The 21,829-nt window shown below is 41.6% G+C and overlaps 1 protein-coding gene across 2 annotated transcripts in view; it reads left to right on the forward strand.

Annotated features, from left to right (window-relative positions):
• Positions 1-524: 524 nt before the first annotated feature.
• Positions 525-21,829, forward strand: part of cyfip2 (cytoplasmic FMR1 interacting protein 2) — a 28,330-nt gene continuing 7,025 nt past the window's right edge. The window contains exons 1-24 of one of the 2 annotated variants that reach the window (XM_088293293.1): positions 525-698; positions 10,823-10,972; positions 11,056-11,145; positions 14,103-14,180; positions 14,544-14,645; positions 14,776-14,957; positions 15,046-15,142; positions 15,467-15,595; positions 15,696-15,800; positions 15,880-15,968; positions 16,060-16,297; positions 16,967-17,119; positions 17,277-17,416; positions 17,508-17,655; positions 18,035-18,188; positions 18,810-18,966; positions 19,046-19,142; positions 19,228-19,304; positions 19,393-19,501; positions 19,571-19,690; positions 19,778-19,977; positions 20,055-20,142; positions 20,264-20,407; positions 20,512-20,602. In XM_088293293.1, coding sequence (XP_088149419.1) covers positions 10,856-10,972; positions 11,056-11,145; positions 14,103-14,180; positions 14,544-14,645; positions 14,776-14,957; positions 15,046-15,142; positions 15,467-15,595; positions 15,696-15,800; positions 15,880-15,968; positions 16,060-16,297; positions 16,967-17,119; positions 17,277-17,416; positions 17,508-17,655; positions 18,035-18,188; positions 18,810-18,966; positions 19,046-19,142; positions 19,228-19,304; positions 19,393-19,501; positions 19,571-19,690; positions 19,778-19,977; positions 20,055-20,142; positions 20,264-20,407; positions 20,512-20,602 — 2,905 coding nt within the window. In that variant the 5' untranslated portion in view covers positions 525-698; positions 10,823-10,855. The remainder of the gene's footprint in view (positions 699-10,822; positions 10,973-11,055; positions 11,146-14,102; positions 14,181-14,543; positions 14,646-14,775; positions 14,958-15,045; positions 15,143-15,466; positions 15,596-15,695; positions 15,801-15,879; positions 15,969-16,059; positions 16,298-16,966; positions 17,120-17,276; positions 17,417-17,507; positions 17,656-18,034; positions 18,189-18,809; positions 18,967-19,045; positions 19,143-19,227; positions 19,305-19,392; positions 19,502-19,570; positions 19,691-19,777; positions 19,978-20,054; positions 20,143-20,263; positions 20,408-20,511; positions 20,603-21,829) is intronic. The other variant, XM_088293292.1, reaches the window with a different exon arrangement.

Genomic DNA, 21,829 nt, shown 5'->3' on the forward strand with positions numbered 1-21,829 from the left:
CCTTTAAACAACACGTGACATAACATAATTTTCTTCTCAGGGCGACCTCAATGGAAATTAACAAAAGAGTGAAACTATGTAGCCTGCAAAGACATGTTTTTTTTCATTGTGCCAAGTTATTAAACGTTATATTGTATAGTATAATGAAGACACACACACACACACACACACATGAATTTGCTTCTGTAAATTTTAGTCTCGTTTTTTTTTTTTAATAAAATAAAATAAAATACAAGCAACGACTAATATCCTTTGCCTTGTAACGTTTCCTCAAGTGTAACAAGTCGTGGGACTCACAGGTATTTTAAGTGTTTCACATTAGTGTGACACAATATATCGAGCATTTGATTAGTAAAATATTATGTATGTATATTTTAAACTCACGCATTTAAAACATCGGCTAATGGCGAAGATAAGCGGTATAAATGATGGATGGCTGTGCACAGGAAAGAAAAGCCGATAACGTTTGACTCGTTTTCACCGATCATGCCGACGCCGGTGTGACTGTCCCTTTAAGAAACCGCACTTGCAGCCATTTTCTGCTCTTTGTGTGGGGTGGATTAGAGCTGGGTAGGCACTGGAGCGAAACTAGAGCATCAGTCGACTCTCAAGACGTTCTCAAGGCGGACAAGAGGACGGAACGGCGTCGCACTGTCCGCCCGCCCTCCCGGATCGTCGGACGGACATGAGATTTGCAGGTAGGTGGCCCATTTGGCGATGGATGGAGCCTCGAAGATGAACGTGGTCTCGCTGGCGATGTGAGCTGTGTAGTGATGATGGCTTGAGCGAGAGCGAGCGCTCCGCTTTACGCCCCACTTCCTGCTCACACCGTGCATCATTCTCGGTATTTATTAGTGCTTACACATCGTGCACCAAAGGTCGTTGGGCACTGCTAAGAGTCTCCGGTTTCGGTGAGACGGTTCCCCTTGATCATCCCCACACAGGGATTCCCGTTAGCTTCCAGCGGCATCGTAACTGATGAGATGGGTGGGGTGAGGAGAGCGTAGCAAGTGCACCGTTGAGTGATGGAGGCCACACGATTTCACCCCCTCATCTCAAACGGAGGAAAAACTTCCAGCGTGGTATTTAAAAAGGGGGTCGTTCGATATTTGACTCCTCGTTTTGTGTAAGTAGCCTCAGCGTGGATGCGAGAGCGAGCGAGGTGTCAACATTGGAGAGGCTTCACTGCTCTAATGGTGACACGCCTGCGGGCCTGTGACTGATGCTCAAATGACATTCAGTATTCGCCTACTTCTGCTTGACGTCCAAATTAACATTTTCCAATGAACTCACGCGATCGCCGTGTACACTATATGTCTCCTGTGCCGTGTGTAGGCTAACTGTTTTGGGAAATGTGTAATTCAGCCCCTCACCGAAAGCTGTGATGTCATCATTTGGAGTTGACTGCATGTTTCACCATCCTTTTAGACTGAGAAATTTCCTCGAAAGCTTCATTCCACAACAGTATCAACAATTATAGTACCTTATAATTTGTTTACCCTTTGGACACGTCATTGACTACATCTGCATAATCTAATTACAAGCAGTAAAAGAGTAATTTCAAATAATGTCCTTTTCAACAAATATAAGGCTCAGTTTCGATTGCCATTGTCTGGGAAGTAATGGTTTCATACAATATTTATGGATACGTTTGTTGTAAAAGTTTGCAGTGGATTATGAGAACACAATATCATGCGATGTGTTTCTATTGTTTTGGTTTCTTAATATCACTGCGTAAAATGGAAAGAATAAACTTTACTGATATACAGCTTCTGATAAATCATACAGACTCCCCATTTAACCAGCTATACGGTTTCAAATGGCATGCCTATAGTTTTTTGACACATCAAACTTGGCATTGTATGATAGTCATAGGTGTTCATTAAAATCTAGAGCAAAAACACTCATTGATTGTGTTTAAAAAATCACATATCTATATTATTCCATTACAGAAAATTATTGATCAAATGAAACTGTTAACTAGAGCATGGCACTTGACCCTTTTTTTGCCAGTCAGTCCCCCGCCCTGCGGCGGCTATCTGGCTAGCCTGTCTCCTTCTTCTTCCTCTCATTCTTCTTGTTTCTTCTTCTCCACGAATGTGCCCAGTGTCTTGTTTTGTAAAGATAAAGTCAGCCATTCTCCCACACGTCGTGCTGCCAACTTTACTGTTTTATTCAACTTCTCTGTCGCATCTCACATAGAACAACATTTCACTCACCCCGTAACATGAGCCAGTCTACCTTCGTGTGCACTTCAGGGACCACACGGAAAACATGAATTCAAAGAATATTACCCAATGCAAGTAAGTACGCACAGTAGTGGCGCTTTTGTCGGGTTCAGAGGTGTTTTTGTCATTTGCCTATTTGGCCATGACCACATCACACACCCGAGGGCTGATTTCTGGGCCGGACTAAAATCCACCTGCGGCCGCGATTAATTAAGCTCCTTTTTAAAATTGGTCAACCACCCGCCCCAAAAATGGAGGTCCGGCCGGCCGGAGGTCCAACCAGGCCGGAGGGCAGGACCGTTGCGCACCTGGGATGGTCTTCCCAGCTCTGCTGTTAACTACTATTAACTATTAAATTGTAGCAGTTGCCATCGCACACAATACAACATCTAAATGCATTTGTAATATTTAGCACCAATCATGTAGTTAGAAATTGGGAAAAATACAACAAAAAAAGTCACTGTTATTTAGTACTGCAAAACATCAAAATTCTCAGTTTTTCAGTTTGTCATTCTGTTTATATTTATTGCCTTACGGACCATAATGCATGTGATTTGTTTTGCCCTCAATCTTTCTCTACTTGTGAATGTTGGTCATGTGAACTAGGCTTGTTTTCGCCCTACCCTGTCGTGTCTATTGTTACTGGCCTAATATAAATACATGTCATTGATGCGCTCAGGTGATACTGGCCAACGTGCGACACTGTACACTTCACAGACGTTGCTGGAACATGTGTTTTGAAATGTTCTAGGTTGGTTTTGTTTGGTGAGGATGAATCAATATAACAAAGGCAACCCCAGGGCAGGGGATTCCATTGAGTAGTGCGACCATACACTTGACACACTTTCACTCAGTGTGTGTGTGCCTCATCTTGAGGAGTGCCTGATAACAGACATCGGCCACAGTCCTTTGCAGCAGTATGTATAAGGAAAAGCTTTGCTTGCGGTAATCATCATTGGTTTTTATTTGCATTCTCGGGAAGGCTTTATTTGAACAATACAGTATGTTGATTAGTGTGTTTCAAGTACGTTGTCCATGCTATCTTCTCATTTGTTTCTCGCTGTTTCGTTTAGCTGGTTTTGTGTCTCGATCAAGGGTCACTTCCTCATACATGTTCACTGGCCTAAATTATAATACGATGAACAATTATGAGGTGGAACGGTGGACGACTGGTTAGCTCGATGGCCTCACAGTGCAGAGGTCGTGGGATCGATTCCGGCTCCGGCGTTCCAATGTGGAGTTTACTTGTTCTCCTCGTTTTTTTTCTCTCCGGGTACTTCGCTTTCCTCCCACGTTCCATAAACATGCATTGCAGGTTAATTGGACACACTAAATTGTCCCGAGGTGTGAGTGTGAGCACGGATGGTTATTGGTCTTTATCTGCCCTGCAATTGGCTGGCAACCAGTTCAGGGTGGACCCTGCCTACGGCCCGAAGACAGCTGGGATAGGCTCCAGCATGCCCACGACCCATGTGAGGAGAAGCGGAATAGATAATGGATGGTTGGATGACCAATTATATATTCACCCGTCATCTGTTATTCACCCCGGCTCTATTGTTCTCTATACATTAACAGTATTTGGACCTTTTTGCTGTTTGCCATTCATGCATTCACTTATGTATTTTTTCCATAGGAACTTAACTTATGCTATTCGCTGAAAAACTCGCCTATACTCTTTCTCCAATGCCCTAAAATGCCACAAGATGGCGGCAAATCCTTTGCTAAAAGTACACCTGTGGATTTTAAATGTTCTGTGTTTGAATACAGAGTTAGAAATTAAAACTTTTTTAAGCCAATTCATCAATTAACTGACAGATTAGTTGATTAAAAAATAATAATTACATGCAGCCCTGACTAAGTTGGAGTTTGCAAGTGAGTCAGTAAGTGGGCTGTAATAAGATTTGGACCAACAAATTGTGTTAACATTCATTTATGTCATCTCATCTTCCCCCTGTGTAGAACACTACCTTTGCAGCTCCCCGGCTGCGGCTGGCTGGCTATTGTGGTGGCTAAACAGCAGCCACTCCTCTAAAAGTCACTAACCGCCATCTCCATGGTGGCAAATAAACAACACTTCGGAGTCCTGACAAGTATCGTTAACATGGAAGGAAAACATGTTGTATTTCACTGGAGAGGAGATGCAAAGCCTAGCCCATGCTAAGCTATCGTTAAATAGACGTGAAAAACTAGTAAAAATTATTGATACCACAATTTACAAAATTCTTGCTACTTTTAACAAACAGAAGTTTGTCAAAGGTAGAGAGTAACCAACTATGAACAGCAAATTAATCAGTGCCGAGAGAGAAAAGATAATATACAGGCACACACAGTGCAGGCTCAATAAATATATAAATCCATACCTGAAAATCTGTCAATATTTTGTCTGTCAAAAACATTCAAACAAAGAAAGTACCGTGAACCAATATAGAAATACAAAGAAAATATGAGGGTTGTTTGGAGTCTTTTTTTATTTGAAAATCAAAATGTTCCTGACAAAATTTCCATTTTAGGTGATGATAGGGATTGGCATTTTTGCATGCTTGTTTTTGCTCTGCTGAATAGCTTTTAAAAAGCTCAAGCCAAAACAATGATGGAAGTCTCATAATTGCTTGACATTTGTTGACATGTATTGCAAAAAAGCAACATACACCCTGACATCCTCACAGTTTTATTTTTTTTAAATTATATCAAAGTGTTTCATGATCATAGTCTCTGTAGTTTCAACTGTTGATATTGGCAATTATCAATCAAATCAAGATGGCGTACGGTACGCTGGTGTGTTCGATCACCCTCTTAATGTCTCGGATTTTCTTCTTGTTTCTCACGGTGTTGGAGTTTCGGGTACTTTTCGAGCCTGGGTGGGGTAAGACGTTGCAGATCACAAGTGACACCGCGAATAACGCGGTGGCCTGCTGACGAACCTGAAAGGGAAGGTAAAACACGCTTCGTCATCGATTTTTAAAAACAATTTTGAATGTAAACAAATCATATTTGTCGCTTCGAGAGAACTCTCATCAAACACAGAGGAGCTCAGCTCTTGGTTCCACTCTTCATGTTGTAACATTTTGGATTCTGTGGATCTATTAAAAATTATGCGGCCAAAAGTAAAACCGAAGCCATGGTTTAATGAAAGAACTCGTGCAGCGAAAGAAGAATGCTGCAAAGCTGAACGCAAGTGGAAAAAAGACAGGCTGCAAGTATCAAAATCCTAAAAGACTGCTAGCGCTGTTACCAAAGCAAGGTGAACGAGTCCAAAAGGGAATACTTGTCAAGTCTTATTCAGGCAAACCACCAAAATCCGCGAACTCTATTTAAAACTATCGATTCTGCACTTAAACCATGTCAGCCGATTTGCACAGATTCACCCCCTGATATGTGAAATTGATTTTTGTAGTTTTTCATGGACAAGGCTGCTCCCGCTCAGGCTCTCGTTTCTAACGCTACATTGGACCCCTCTATCTACGTTCCTTGTTCCGCAATGTTGGATTCCTTTGAGGCGATCTCCTTGTCATCTTTGGAGGATGTGGTGTCCCTTATTAAGCCATCCGGCTCCCTGAATGACGCCGTCCCTCCTCTGTTCTTTAAGGAATTTCTCCCAAGTATTGGCCAATCGGTTTTGCAGTCTGTCTTCTGATGTAGTCCCCCAAACGTGCTTTGGGCTGCTGAAGAAACTTGGCCTCGATCAAGTTGTGCTGTCAAATTTTAGACTTAATTTCCCGAATGCCTTTTAGTTCTAAAATTCTGGAAAAGATGGTGCGCATTCAGTTAAGATCTTCCTTGGATGAACACAATGTCATGGAGGTTTTCTAGTCAGGGGTCAAGAAAATGCCTAGCACAGAGTCAGCCCTGCTATGAGTTTTGAATGATATCCTCCTGGCAAACGACATTGGAGACTTTGTGTTTTTTCTTGTTTGATCTTAACGACAGCGTTCGACACCGTGGACCACAGTATTCTTCTGGCAGGACCTTTTGTGTTCGCCTAGGTTGCCCTGAGTGCCGCTCTGCCCCTTCGTCGTATGGTGTTCCACAAGGTTCTGTTTTGGGGCCTTTGCTGTTTTTGTTGTACTTGATCCCCTTAGGTTCCATCTTACAAAAACATTGAATTTACTTCCATTGCTATGCGGATGACAGTCAGATCTATCTCCCGCTGAGCAAAAAAGACGCTTTCTCCTCGAGACCATTTCTGTCCAGTCTAGAGGCAATCAAAATCTGGATGTCACTTAATTTCTTGAATTTCAATAAAAAGAAGACAGAAGTTATGGTGTTCGGTCCCAGTGGTCCTTCTACTTTCCACCCTGTTGACCTTGCCCCCCTGACATTATCTCAAGCCAACAGTCCCAAATTGGGGTTTTGGACAGTGATTTTAAATTGGATCGGCAAATCAGCACTGCTGTTCGATGCAGCTTCTTTCATTTTAGGCAGCTGGCTAAAGTGAAGCCCTTTCTTTCAGAGCAGTAATCTATGCCTTTGTTACATCGAGGCTAGATTACTGTAATGAACTTTAGTTTGTAATCAGCCAGTCCTCGCTCAAGCACCTCCAACTGGTGCAAAGTGCTGCCGCTCGTCTTTTAACTGGTGCTCGGAAGACGGATCATCTAATCCAATCTTGGCCTCTCTTCACTGGCTCCCAGTGCACTTTAGAGTTGGCTTTAAGATACTTCGGTTCATCTTCAAGTCTTCAAATGGCCTCGCTCCAGTGTACCTCTCTGAGCTCCTCCACCCCTACGCACCTGCCCGCTGCCTCAGGTCTGCGGACCAAATGCAGCTGGGGGTGCTGAGGACTAAACGAAGCCTCAGTGGGGATCGCGTCTTTTCTGTTGCCGGCCCCTATGGAATGACCTTCCATTGAATGTTAGGCAGCCCCCTCGCTGTCCACTTTTAAAACTCGTCTATCGACACATTTTTATTCTTTAGCTTTCAACTCAACATGAGACTGTTGCTGTTCTTCTGGTATCTACCGGTAATTTACTGCTAATTTAAATTACACCATATGGAAATCACTTTGTTACAGCTCCAGCTCTTGTGAAATGCGCTACATAAATAAAAATGGTTTTGTATTGATATCTATTTAAGTAGTTTAAACTGGAAGAAATTTTTAGATTTTACGTTTATGAGTGTCAATTATGTGTTTTTTTTTTTTTTTTTTTGCTATTCGCAAGATGGCTCATATCACTCGTGAATAGTGTTTTTTTTTAGTTTTTTTTTTGGTTAAGATGTTACAAAAAATTCACAGTTAGTAAAATGTAACAGGGGAAAAAGGTAGGACAGAGTTTCCATCCCAATTGGAAAATATGCAGCCACGAATCATATATGGGTGTAAATTGGAAGTGGAATAAAGTAAAAAATCAGATGAAAAAATGTGAATTTACTCAATTTTATTTCATTAAGTGGTCGCACTATATATATATATATATATATATATATATATATATATATATATATATATATATACACATTATTAAAATGAGTAATATTTTTTTAGCATAGTCATAGCTATGGTTCTTCAAGTTTTTAATTTTTTTTTCAACAATAACAGTGAATGAGCATGATTACAGGGTTTTATTTGATGCAAAATGTTCAACTGTGTAAGTAACATTTTGTTCTAATAAAGTTGCATGTCATGCTGATTTGTACTGTTTCCTTCAATCGATAGCAAAAAACAATAAACAAGAAAAAAAAAGTAGGCCGATTGGTCTTATAAACTCAAATGAGAAGAAGGGGCCTTTTACTATTTAAAGGACACACACAAACGCACAGGCACACGCACACTTACACACGCTCACACACTAATTGTTGCAGAGACCAGTATAGGGTGGGAAAGTTTATTCAGCCAACTCCAGCTTTAAAGGCCTGTGTTCCTAAACATGAATAGGACGGAGTTCAGCAGCGCTGTTAAAGGGTAGCCCCCTCCAGCAAGTTGTACTTTTCTATAAGCAGAGTATTTGGATTTCTCTTGATTCAAGTCGTCATAATCTGAATTTAGTTGAAAAGCAAAATTGTTTTATTTTTAAGACATTTTTGTACATGCTACCAAATGGGAACGCTTAAAAAATTGTGGATTGTTAAGACACTCGTAGTTGCTGCAGTCCACATTCTGTTTTTGAACAATACAGCAGTTCTCAGAATTACCCTTTTCGTTTTTATGTATATGCACATTTGTATACGTGTATGTAATTCTGTGTTCACACCACACTGTCACTGTATTTTTGGAATAACTACATTACAACTTTAGGGTTCTTAGTACTAACACCAATTAATGCAAATATGAATAGCCCACATGTCATTAATAAATGTGAGTATATTAAAGTGATGAATGAATACCAGTTCAACACAGCACCATTGCTCAAGTGGAAACTAAGAGTCAGAGAAGAGTCACACATAATGGTTTATTCTGGCTCATTTCTTTTCCGCACTCATCTTCTCGCTTCTGGCTGTGCATATTAAGCCGATTATTGGCCGTGTCAACTTTGTCTGCTCAGTCAGATGTAAACACACATTTCCCAGAGACCCATGATGGGCATTAAGAGCTTATACATGCTGCTGCAGTTGTGCTGGTGATTGTCATAAGACAAAGAGGGCAAGGCCTGGCTGGAGGAACTAGGGCTGGGCGATATGACCTAAAATCCATATTGCGAGAAATTGAGCAATTTTACCTCGATAACGATAAATGCACGATAAATTTCCCCCGTGGACTAAAATCAAAATAAATGGATATTGACCGTTTTTTTTTTCATTGACCAACTGGTACACATGACTTTCAATGAAAAATAAAAGTACAAAAATCATTTGTATAAACATTCCAAATAGCTTGCTTTGCATGACTTGAACAATGTCACAAAGAAAAAGGGTACCTCTTGCAAAATCTTTTTCTGCAAATAGATTGTGCCAAGATGCTGTCATGGTGTAAATAATGCCAAACAAAAAAATGCTAAATAAAATGAAAGAAAATGTCAATGCAAGACAAATAAACAAGTGTGCATCATCGGGGAAAATGTGCCGTCTCGAGTACTCTGGTGCGCAATCGCCACTTGTCATCTATGTAATGCACAGTCAGGCTCAATCAGGGATCCATGTTGCGACCCGACCACAAGTCGGGTGGAGATGCAAAATGCTTGACATGTCTAAACTCCCGGCCCGATGAAGTCCATATCGGGAAATACGGCTTTCGTGAAGCATTTAAATCCTGTGCGCGCCACTGTAACTAGAGGAGCTTTATCTTTAGCTATGTGCTAGGCTATCACGTCCACCTCTGAGACGTTCTCTTGTATGGTGTCGCCTCCGTTAATGGGCTGTTGTCACTTGTCGAACCTTGCTTCTCACCTTGAACGTTCAGCACAGCATGGTTGTGTTGTGGGCGGTGAAAAAGCTTCTGGATATGAATCGCCAGCTACGACAGGGACGTCTGTTTTCTTCCTCGATCAGGTGGGTGGCGTCACGTGACTAGAGGCGCTGTAGCGGTCTTCAAGGGGCATTAACATTGCCGCAGACAGAAAAGGCTTTTCTTTTTTTTTTTAAACACCGAATTTACCGACATGGGCAAAATGATTTCGGTCATTATAAAATAAATTTCGGTAACGGTAAATTTTCGGTTTATCGCCCAGCCCTAGGAGGAACATTGCATTCCTATCGGCGAGCAAGATGGTGAACGACATACATTATATATATTGCTTCATGTATGATGTGATTACATGCATAACATAAGCAATGTGCAAAATAGCGACTCCACTTTCAGTGGACTCGTGTCACACTTTTTATCCATATTTCTCATTGAATTTCTCCGTGTTGGTTTTCAAACACAAATAGTTTATCGTTTAGTTTTGAAGGTTATTGCTGTGAATGTCTGTATTGAAAAGGCAGATGATACAGCAGGAGGGGCAAGGACATGGTGGGAGTCAGTCCTCAAACAAACAACAGATGGACGGGGGTCGCACTGCAGAGATGGCTGTAGTTATGAAATTCGTTCCTTATGCTCAAACTCAAATGAAGACGCTTATTTTTGTTTTGGGATATATCATATAGTCCCTCGTTCACCCCTCCACAGCCGCACACACACTTCTGCAATGCCGCAGCCTGCTCCGCCCTAATGCATGCGCACTCCACTGGCGAACTCTGGGAGCTTTTTATTGGTCCACTGTGACCTGTTCGGTAATATTATGACGATGGGTAAATCTATTGGTGGCTCGTAAGTTAAACAGAGTCACGTTAAATGCATGGGGGGGAAAAAAGGAGTGACTTATAGTCTGTAAAATATTGCACTTACTCTACTCATGCATAGATTCACACACTAATTCTGATAAATGCTAACTGACGCACTAGTGCTGCTTCCATGAGTGAAAATATTTCATTGTCTCCGTGGGCGCTCTTTCAATACTGTGGGCTCTGCTTCTCTAGTTGAAGCGGCTTGCCTCATTCCACTCCGTGGCCCCGTCTAGTTGTCATAGTAACAAAGGCCATATTCTGCATTGGTCGGTTGATGCTTGGGGTATTTTGGCAAAAGCATGTCACATATGGGAGGCAAAGTGCTTAGTGTATCTCCTTTAAGCCCCTCTCGTGGCATCATTCATCCGCGATCTTTTTCTTACTCCATCTTTCAGACTTGGGTGTGGAGTGAGTGAGTCTTTGTAACCATGACGACCCACGTGACCCTTGAAGATGCCCTGTCCAATGTGGACCTGCTGGAGGAGCTGCCCCTCCCGGACCAGCAGCCATGCATTGAACCTCCTCCCTCCTCCATTATGTACCAGGTACAAACCCACCTAGACTGTCACCTGTCCTGCGAGTATCAATTTATTTTTCTCTGCTCACTAATCTTTCTCTTCTTCCTCAGGCCAATTTTGATACCAACTTTGAAGATAGGAATGCCTTTGTGACTGGCATTGCTCGTTATATTGAGCAAGCAACAGTCCACTCCAGCATGGTGAGGCCCACTTTCTATTTTCAAATGGTTCAATATGACTGGCCTTTCATCATAAATAGTATGGCCATCTGTTTGGTTCTACATCCATCTGATAAAGTACCGTATTTTTACGGCCATAAGACGCGCTGCATCAAAGGGCGCAACACCAGTTGAGGGTGCTATTTCCGTATTTTATGCATATACTAGGCGCGCCGCACTACAAGGCGCTAGCTTAGCTGCTCGCGCTAGCTCAGCTGCTCGCGCTAGCTCAGCTGAGCTGCTCGCGCTAGCTCAGCTGCTCGCACTAGCTGATGCCAGCTCTAGCTCAGCTGCTCGCGCTAGCTGCTCGCGCTTGCTGATGCCAGCTCACCAGGACTCAATCCCCTAAAACAGAGGTATTCAATTAAAAGTCACAGAGGTCCACGACGAAATTTTCTTCCAATTAAAAGGTCCGAACCAAAGGCCAACTTCCCGAAATGTCTAGCCTATGTTCACATTTTTATATAATTTCAATATTTAGTCATTTTCAACAGAGCGCACTTATATACTAAATATTTAGCAATGTTCCCATGAAACACCTTTGCCAGTCAAACAAATATAAGGCGTTTATTTCACATTCAAGAAAATTTGGCTCCAAGAATTTAAGGGTGCCACTTCCAGAAAACAACAGTAAAATATCTCCCGTAGAACTATATCAAGTGCTACGCATTGAGTTAACATCTTTTACCTTTTTTTTTAAATCAAAGAGTTATCAGCCTAATAAAAACGGAAAGCCTAATTATTCAAGTAAAACAGGTCAACATGTTCAGTACACAATCAATAAAAATGGCTGTCCTCATGAAAAACTAATTCAAAATGAGCTTTGACACCACTTTTTCTTTTGAATATTTTTTTTAACTTCTCTTCATGAGAAAAATGAGTTTGTGACTGCCCTGCCAGTGACTAAAATCTGGGTTGGAACGAAGTCAGGGCCATTGGGATTTGGTAGATTATTTCACACATCTGGGCTTTGTGTTTTCCTTTAAATAATGTTTGTGCAACCACATTTAAGCACTCCTTCACAACTTCCCCATCACTTGAACGTTTCCCCAAAATCCATGATACTTTTACTGAATATTCGTTTGCATGCCGCTGGGATGTAAACGAAAATATACAAATTTGTTGTACTGCACTCGAAGTTCGATGTTTTTGCCTGCGCTCACCTCAAACTTAAGCGGATAACTGTGCACAAAAGGGCAGTGCTTTGTTTCGTTGTGGCGCGTCGCAATGTTGCGACGGTCTCGGAGCATATGTTGCACACTTGTTTTGAATTGGCTGCAGCCAGAACGAAACTAAATTTCTCCGTCCATTCATTTAAAACAAGATGCATCGACCACGCTCACTTTTTAGCAAGGCATACTGTCAGCAGCACTCTTTTCCGGTCTGCTGCGTAATTGGCAGTGGATCGCAAACAAAAGATTTGATTGGCTCAAATCAGTGACGCCTTATTTACTAGAATTGCAGCGCCAACGTTCGCGAATGCACCCTGCAAAAAAATCATCATAGATTGGCCATGGGTCCGGACTGGCATTTGGTGATGCCTAAGAGATCGCTGCCAGAGGTATCACCCCGTTTCAATGACTGATGTCCTGAAGCTATGAGGAATCACTGTCAATAACATGGACTCTAACCAATATACGGTGTCATCACAATAGTCTACTAGACAACGTCAGGGGAGGTACTTCACTGGTCACCACACTCCTTAGAGTCACGGTTTCAAATCAAAAACAAAAAAAAAACTCAGCATACAAGCAAACAAAGAAATAAGATTAACACAAAACATGTATCTCGCATGCTATCAATATACCCAAAAGAAATAAAAATAACACAAAAAGATTATAGCAATGGCTTCTTGGGAGCCACTCAGACTCAGCCAATCACATGGCTGTTTAGAGAGATGTGCTTTGGGCTTTTTGCAGTCTGTTGTCTAAACCTGGGACGTTTCTTGCTTGCAATAACATAAATGATAAGACAGACTACAACATTGTGGACAGCTGCCCTTTTGTCCAGCTTTCTCCTACACCATCACCCAAACACCATAGTCACATAATGTATAAGTCACGGTCAATTTGAAGCATAGATGACTCAGACTTTGACCAGCAGGGTGTGCTAACATGCACTCCGAACAGTCCAATGAGTAAAAGGGTTGATGGTCGAGAGTGATGCTCAGTCCATATAATGGGCTTTGTTTGTTTTGGGGAAGATTAGGGACTTTAAAGAGCGCCCTATGGCCCGGAAAATATGGTAATTACGACAGAGCCAATGGTGATGTGCAGCCTCTGCAATTTGACAATAGTTGAGATATCATCTTCCAACAAACATGGTCACACAACTTCAGCCGGGCAAAGTTCCGCTCAACTTCCGCTCAACTGAATGATGTTGTGAGGGTGACTAGTGTGACTCGACTTACAAATAGGGGAAGCTGTGCTTTATTCAAGTCCATTTCATCAGGAAGTCCCATTTAGGCTGAAGACAATCTCTTTGAGGAGAATAGAGCGAGTGGGATTGAGAAATCACCCTCGCATATTTGTGAATGGAGTAAATGTTTCCCGTCTTAAATATTAATAAAGTGCACATTCATCATGGAACAGGTTACTCATCTAAGAGAAATGTGATATTCTGTGTAGACGTAGCTTTAACGCAAACCTGCACAGAGTAAAATGTTCAACAGTATGTTGTGAAAATGGTCCTTTCAACTGACAAACTGCAAACAAAACAATTACTCAAATGTTCTCCTGGTTTGAAAAATTCATGCTGTTTTATCGAATACGCTTTTTAAAAATTGCATGTCTGGTACGTTGGAGAACTAGTACTGTTATCAATATTCAAGTTTACATTTTCATTGGATGAGTATCACAGTAGTGGATTTTTTTTTTGCTTTAGGAACACACTGTTCACATGGTTGAAATAACACATCATTGTATTTTCACCTTGTTCAGAATGAAATGTTGGAGGAAGGACATGAATATGCTGTGATGCTTTACACTTGGCGAAGCTGCTCTCGAGCTATTCCGCAGGTACCATTCAGACACACAAAGAAATGTTTATTGGCAGACTCATACTTTACTTTTAATTCACAGTACTGTAAAATCAAGTCCGGTGTCTTCTATTGTCATGTTCCACCCACAACTTCCTCTTTAGATTGGTGGTGGCGCAAAGTTCTCAAACATCAAGACACCAAAGAAAATTTAAAAATAACGAGAAAATATACTGTAGAATTTGTGTTCATATTTTATCGTACCACTGTAATTATCAGCATTCTTTCATTTATTGGTGCAATTTATCCCGTGGTGCCCTCAATTTTAAATGCTCACAATTCATTTCCAGTACTAAGAGCTAGACTGGCAAGATAGGAAATGGCGCCCTCTTGTGTTTGTTAGGTGAAATGCAACGAGCAGCCCAACAGAGTTGAGATCTACGAGAAAACAGTGGAGGTGTTGGAGCCAGAAGTCACCAAGCTCATGAAGTTTATGTACTTCCAAGTAAGATATTTTAACATGATAATTTTAGCACTCAGGGCAGAAGTGGCAAAATGATGTCCTGTTTAAAGTGTATTTATTACTTTACATACAAACAAGTAATTATGTGTTTCAATGTCTTTTTCTTCTATAGCGGAAAGCTATCGAACGTTTCTGTAGCGAAGTGAAGCGTCTCTGCCATGCTGAGAGAAGGAAAGACTTTGTTTCTGAGGCCTATCTGCTCACTCTGGGCAAATTTATCAACATGTTTGCTGTATTGGACGAACTGAAAAACATGAAATGTAGCGTGAAGAACGATCATTCTGCTTACAAAAGGTACTGTGCCATGCATCAATGCAGCCTTTCTCCATGCTGCTTTTGCTTTTCCAAAATGGTTAATGTGTTGGGCTCTCTTTGTCTTCAGGGCTGCTCAGTTCCTAAGGAAGATGGCTGACCCTCAGTCCATCCAGGAATCTCAAAATCTTTCAATGTTCTTAGCCAACCACAACAGGATCACTCAGGTGTGTTTATTGTTACCTGTTCATTTGTTTACTTTGTCTACTCCTTGATTATGCCCTCCAAATTATGTGACTTCCTTGCTACAGTGAAGAAAAAAACAACTCAGGCTAGTATGGTTTGTTGTTTTTGTGTTGGCCTTGCTGGTGTGAGCCGCTACTAGCAGGACAACAGCAGCATGCTGGTTTTGCTGGGAAGATGTGGCTCAGTTGGTTTAGAGCGGCTTGTCCGGTGACCAGTGACGCACCTACTGTGTATTCCAACAAACGTGTGACCATTTACACATTTTTAATGATTTCTCTTCTCTCTGTTGTCGTGTCTTTTTATAGTGCCTGCACCAACAGCTGGAAGTGATTCCAGGTTACGAGGAACTTTTGGCAGATATTGTCAACATCTGTGTAGATTATTATGAGAACAAGATGTATTTGACCCCCAGTGAGAAACACATGCTTCTCAAGGTACACACATTTCATGTTTTGTTGTGGGATTTTATATTGTAGTCATGTGCTTGAGCTTGACTGGTTCCACATTAAAACAACATGTATGTCCATGCGTCAGGTGATGGGGTTCGGTCTGTACCTGATGGATGGGAATGTGAGTAACATCTACAAACTTGATGCCAAAAAGAGGATCAACCTTAGCAAGATTGACAAGTTCTTTAAAGTAAGCAGTTGTCCTTTTCGGTATATCTTTGTCCAAAATCAAACATATCAGAAGAGACTTTCTTTCTTGTGCTTTTAAGCTTCAAGTGGTGCCACTGTTTGGCGACATGCAGATAGAGTTGTCCCGCTACATCGAGACAAGTGCTCACTACGAGGAAAACAAATCCAAGTAAGAAACCCGTGAATACACACTTTTCGATTAACAGCTTCCCTTCTTTTTTTAACCATATAAACCATCCCTTCTGCCCTTTTGCACGCAGGTGGACGTGCACCCAGAGTAGCATTTCACCTCAGTACAACCTATGTGAGCAGATGGTACAGATCAGAGAGGACCACATTCGCTTCATCTCTGAACTGGCGCGCTACAGCAACAGCGAAGTGGTGACAGGCTCGGGCCTGGACAGCCAGAAATCGGATGAGGAATACAGAGAGCTTTTTGACCTTTCACTGAGGGGTCTGCAGTTGTTGTCCAAATGGAGTACGCATGTCATGGAAGTTGTGAGTAGCACTTTTTGAATTGCTGAGGAAAGATTTGTGAATAGGAACACCTGCATAAACTTTTTATAAGATGGTACAAGAGCCGTGTCAGAAGGCCGACCTACAAAGATGATAATCCTCAAATAAAATATATAATCTTATTGTATCCTATTTTGGTCACTTAATTTCATTATGAGACATGATTTTTTTTCCCCCTCATGTGTAATTAAATTTTAAAAAATGCATTTCAGTTTGGGGCATTATGTGTAGTGAGCCTGCATCACATTTAAAGGGATTCAAATGGGTTGCAACTTTGGTTTGGATTTTTGCACGTTTGTTTATTTGCATGAATCTTCTCAGAGTACTCTAGCTTCCTCCTAAATTTATTTTTGAAAAAATTGTGATTGACTGACAATTAGTCCAAGTTGTACTTCAGTCAACTCGTGAAAATAGAAGCGCTGGTTTGATGCTGTGCACTACGGAAAACTACAAGCATAATTGTAAGAACATTAATTAACATGCCCATTTCAAATAAGCATCATTATCTTTATAAAGGCCTCTATTAATCAAACGTGTGTTATAGCTCATTAAGGTTGTGTGGGTGTCCCTGGTGTGTTGGAAGTCACTGGTGAGTGTTTGTGTATACCTAAAGGCACCAACAAAATAATCAAAACTTTCTGACTCTTTCAGTACTCATGGAAGCTGGTCCATCCCACTGATAAATTTTGTAACAAGGACTGTCCGGGCACAGCAGAGGAGTACGAACGAGCCACACGTTATAATTATACCAGTGAGGAGAAGTTTGCTCTGGTGGAAGTGATTGCCATGATTAAAGGGCTTCAGGTATGAAAGCCCCCTACAGGTTTTTTGTGGCCTTTTTGCCCTTTTGGATCGATTACGTATGGATACTCTCAAATTCGGACAAATAAAGCAGCATTGTTCTTTTACTGAATGTTTTCAAATTTTGCGGCACTCATTCCGATGTCGTTGTGCCTATTAGGTCCTGATGGGCCGAATGGAGTCCGTATTTAATCAGGCTATCAGGAATACAATCTACGCAGCACTGCAGGACTTTGCCCAGATGACCCTCAGGGAGCCGCTGCGCCAGGCTGTGCGCAAGAAGAAAAACGTCCTCATTAGGTACATACAGATCATTTGATCAAAAGTACAACCAACCTACTTTTCCATATAGTCTTTTGTGGTTCTAGCTTCCCATTTTCTTTCTGTTCAGTGTTCTTCAAGCAATTCGAAAAACCGTCTGTGACTGGGAAGGCGCGAGGGAACCGCCGAATGATCCGTGTCTGAGGGGGGAGAAGGACCCGAAAGGTGGCTTTGATATCAAGGTGCCTCGTAGAGCTGTGGGGCCTTCGAGCACTCAAGTAAGTTTCACTGAAGTTGTAATCATCAAAAGGAACAGAGAGGAATCCACAAATGTGCAACAAGTGAAAATGCTTTGCTGTGTAATTAGTCTCAAAGTACGTTTACACTCAGCAGCCACTTCATTAGTTATATCAATAGAATCCGATTAAATCCAACCCAAATTTAAATCTAATCGGTAATAATGCTTCGTTTTAATTTTCTAAATGTCTACGACTGGAGTTGTCGTCAGAATGCACAGAGCTGCATTCTTACAATTGTATTGAGTGTAGTTTAGTATCGCTATAGAGCTGCTCTTGTTTTCAGTCTTAATAAACTGTCTAGTGTGTAGTAAATTGTATATAGTTTCTTCTTCATGGTTGCTCTTTGTGTTGCCTGCAGCTGTACATGGTGCGCACTATGTTGGAATCATTGATTGCAGACAAGAGTGGTTCTAAAAAGACCCTGCGCAGCAGTCTGGATGGACCCATTGTGGTGGCCATAGAAGACTTCCACAAGCAATCCTTCTTCTTCACGCACTTGCTCAACTTCAGTGGTGAGGATAATCTCTCTACACACGTTATGAATTACCTCATTGACCCAGACAGTTGCAGTACTTGCTCTTGATCAATTCACCCATCAAGCAGGTCCCCCTGAATCTCGATTACTCATCTTACCAGGGAAGACATTTTGGACACTTGTATGTTTCCAACTCTGTCTGGTCAGTTTGAAATAGGTGCTTTTCTTTTTCCATCATGACTGTGCTTGAGTGCACAAAGTGATACCCATAAAGGCTTGGTCGTCTGATTTGATGACTTCAACCCTATTGAACACTTTTGGCATGAACTTGACCTGAGATTGAGAGTCAGAGTCGGTTCTCTGTGTCTTCAGACCTTGTGTCTTCTTTTGTGTGGATAGAAAATAATAATCCCCGACAGGCCCCAAAATGTTGCAGAAAGTCCCAGAAGAGTTGACGTTGCCCTGAATATCACATCTTTCATTTTAAGTTCCTTTTGCTAATGACTTTGTGTCTCAATATGTTGAGTGATTAAATTTTTATGGCTACAACTACATTATCTGACTACACATTATGAGAATAATAAAAAATGACTTGAATGTATGAGTCTATATCTATTTGAAAACAGAAATCTCTTTTTTATGTTCTTCCAATGTCCAGAGGCCCTGCAGCAGTGTTGTGATCTCTCCCAGCTCTGGTTTAGAGAGTTCTTTCTTGAGCTAACCATGGGTCGCAGAATCCAGTTCCCTATTGAGATGTCCATGCCGTGGATTCTCACCGACCACATCCTGGAGACCAAGGAGCCGTCAATGATGGAGTGAGTCCGATTTACTCAACGAGTCAGATTGGGTATTGAGCAAAACGGTTTTCATTTAGTGCTTTCTTCATTTGCCTAGGTATGTGCTGTATCCACTGGATTTGTACAATGACAGTGGCTACTATGCGCTTACTAAGTTCAAGAAGCAGTTCCTTTATGATGAAATTGAGGCTGAGGTAATGTCTGATGGTCACTTTAATTCAAATGTCATTATTTAATGACCTTTTTTTTTTAAATGAAAGTGTTACTCCTTGTTCGCAGGTAAACCTTTGCTTTGATCAGTTTGTCTACAAGTTGGCTGATCAGATATTTGCCTACTATAAAGCAATGGCCGGAAGGTAGGATGTGTGAATTATGAATGAGTTAATCAACTTGATGTTTTTGGCACAATATCTTGCACTCATTAAAATGTTTTTTTTCCCACAGTGTCTTGCTTGATAAGCGCTTCCGTGCAGAGTGTAAAAACTATGGGGTGATTATACCATACCCTCCTTCAAACCGCTATGAGACGTTGCTTAAACAGAGACATGTGCAGGTACTGAAAATAACTCTTGTATATAACTGTGCACTTCACTTTTTACTTAGTTCCTTCTGTGTGCTACAGCTTTTGGGTCGCTCCATTGACCTGAACCGTCTTATCACCCAGAGGATCTCTGCTGCCATGTACAAATCTCTGGACCATGCCATCAGCCGCTTTGAAAGCGAGGATCTAACATCTATTGTGGTAAAGATTACATACCGGAGTCCAGTGAAATTGCGCAGCTTTCTAAATCGATTTTAAATGCGGCACTTTTGCATCACACTTGGTCAGGAGTTGGAGTGGCTTCTGGAGATCAACAGACTCACCCACCGGCTTCTGTCCAAGCACATGACCTTGGACAGCTTTGATGCCATGTTCCGTGAGGCCAATCACAACGTCTCAGCACCCTACGGCCGAATTACGCTTCATGTCTTTTGGGAGCTCAATTTTGATTTCCTCCCGAATTATTGCTACAACGGATCCACAAACCGGTCTGCCTGTGCTCATTGGTGCGCCTTTTTTAAAATGGTGAAAACTCTTAACTGTTTTAAACGGGATTTATTTTCAGATTTGTACGCACGGCCATTCCCTTCACCCAGGAGCCCCAGAGAGACAAGCCAGCAAATGTACAGCCTTACTACCTGTATGGGTCCAAGGTGTGCCTTTAGTCTTACACACATTTAATTTAAAGATTGTTCAACTACTTAGTTTGAAACGGACTGTCTGTAATTTGCTGACAAACAATGATTATTTCTTTGTTTCCTCTTTTCCTCCTAGCCTCTGAACATTGCCTACTCTCACATATACAGCTCCTACAGGAATTTTGTTGGCCCCCCTCACTTCAAGACCATTTGTCGTCTTCTTGGTTACCAAGGCATTGCTGTTGTGATGGAAGAGCTTCTAAAGATTGTCAAGAGCTTGGTATTCATCATTATTTTCCGCTTAGCCTTCCTAAACGTGTGTCCCCTCCGCCTTTTTATGGATATCTCAACATGACTTTGTGATTCATCTTTGTGTGCCCTCAGTTACAAGGCACCATTCTGCAGTATGTAAAAACACTCATTGAAGTCATGCCCAAAATCTGCCGCCTACCCCGCCATGAATATGGCTCCCCAGGTGAGCATTTGTCCTTTCTGTGACCGTATCTGGACTTTACATCTTTATTACATTCTTTTTCTATTGAAGATGTTTAATCAAATGAGGCAGTGGAAACTCTAAAGTCAAAAGTCGTACAATTTGGAGTTTGACCACCACGCAGATGCTTGGCGGAGTTATAAACGCAGTTGTGGGCGTGAACACAGCCAGCGTGATTTGCCGTCAGTCAAAGCAAGAGACAGAGAGAGAGAGGCACTCCTTAACATGGCAGGGGGAAAAAATGATTTGCTGGAATCCACGCATCACCATAATTGCGCAATGTGCAAATCGTTACGTGTGGTTCCAGCAGGAATAAAGTTTTGATGACTTTCTACCTCCAAATTGTCAAGCGTGCGTGTCGAGCATCACAAAGGAAACTCCCTTGGTATGCCAGAATGCCCACCATAGCGCAAAGAGACAGACAAATTACCGTGTAGGCAAAATGAGGCCTGCAACGTGCACAAAAATCAAGATATACCAGTTTTTATGCTCAAGCGCAGCTGCGCCATCTGAGCCCTGGATGACAGCATCAGCATAATCAGACCTTTGAGCCCACTTAAGACATCAAGGGCCCCATTGGCTTAAGAGCTCAACTTGCATAGATCCCCGCTTACTTGGGATTCGGCACCCTGGTTTGCATTTTTTTTTTCGAGATTTAATTTTGTGTATTTTCCTTTTTTTTGGGGGGGGGGTGTTTTTTTCCCCATTTTCTTTGTGGAAAAACACATTGTGTTTAAGTTATTAAAAATCGATATTATTTTATTGCAACTCCAACTTTCTTTTCATATGCAGATTTGAGCAATTTGAGGCCAGACTGGTTCCTATCTGCCCTGTAGACACAATGATACCTACCAAGAAACATTTACTGATGCAAGAGGCGAAAACCTACAAAAACATATTTTGAAGATTCAATAACAAAAACACTAGCAGGTTAGAGTTGGGCATTTAAACCATAAACGGTGCACCACTTTGCATCCTATTCAGAATGGCCTAATTGCATATTGACAAATGCAAATTCACTTTTGATTTTTGGCAGCTTGGCTACCCCTATGAGAATGGTTGAGGAATCCTTAGATTACTAATGTTCTGACCTGATTTATTATCTTAAAATCTTACTACCGTCATTTATTCTCTCATCCTGTGCTATAAGGGCCTGATGGTTGGGCACAATGTGGGTCAACAAACCTGACAACATTTTGATTCATCCCA

The sequence above is a fragment of the Idiotropiscis lumnitzeri genome, chromosome 4 (assembly GCF_059441095.1).
Source record: "Idiotropiscis lumnitzeri isolate Australia: NSW breed Sydney's pygmy pipehorse chromosome 4, RoL_Ilum_1.0, whole genome shotgun sequence".
Lineage (NCBI taxonomy): Eukaryota > Metazoa > Chordata > Actinopteri > Syngnathiformes > Syngnathidae > Idiotropiscis > Idiotropiscis lumnitzeri.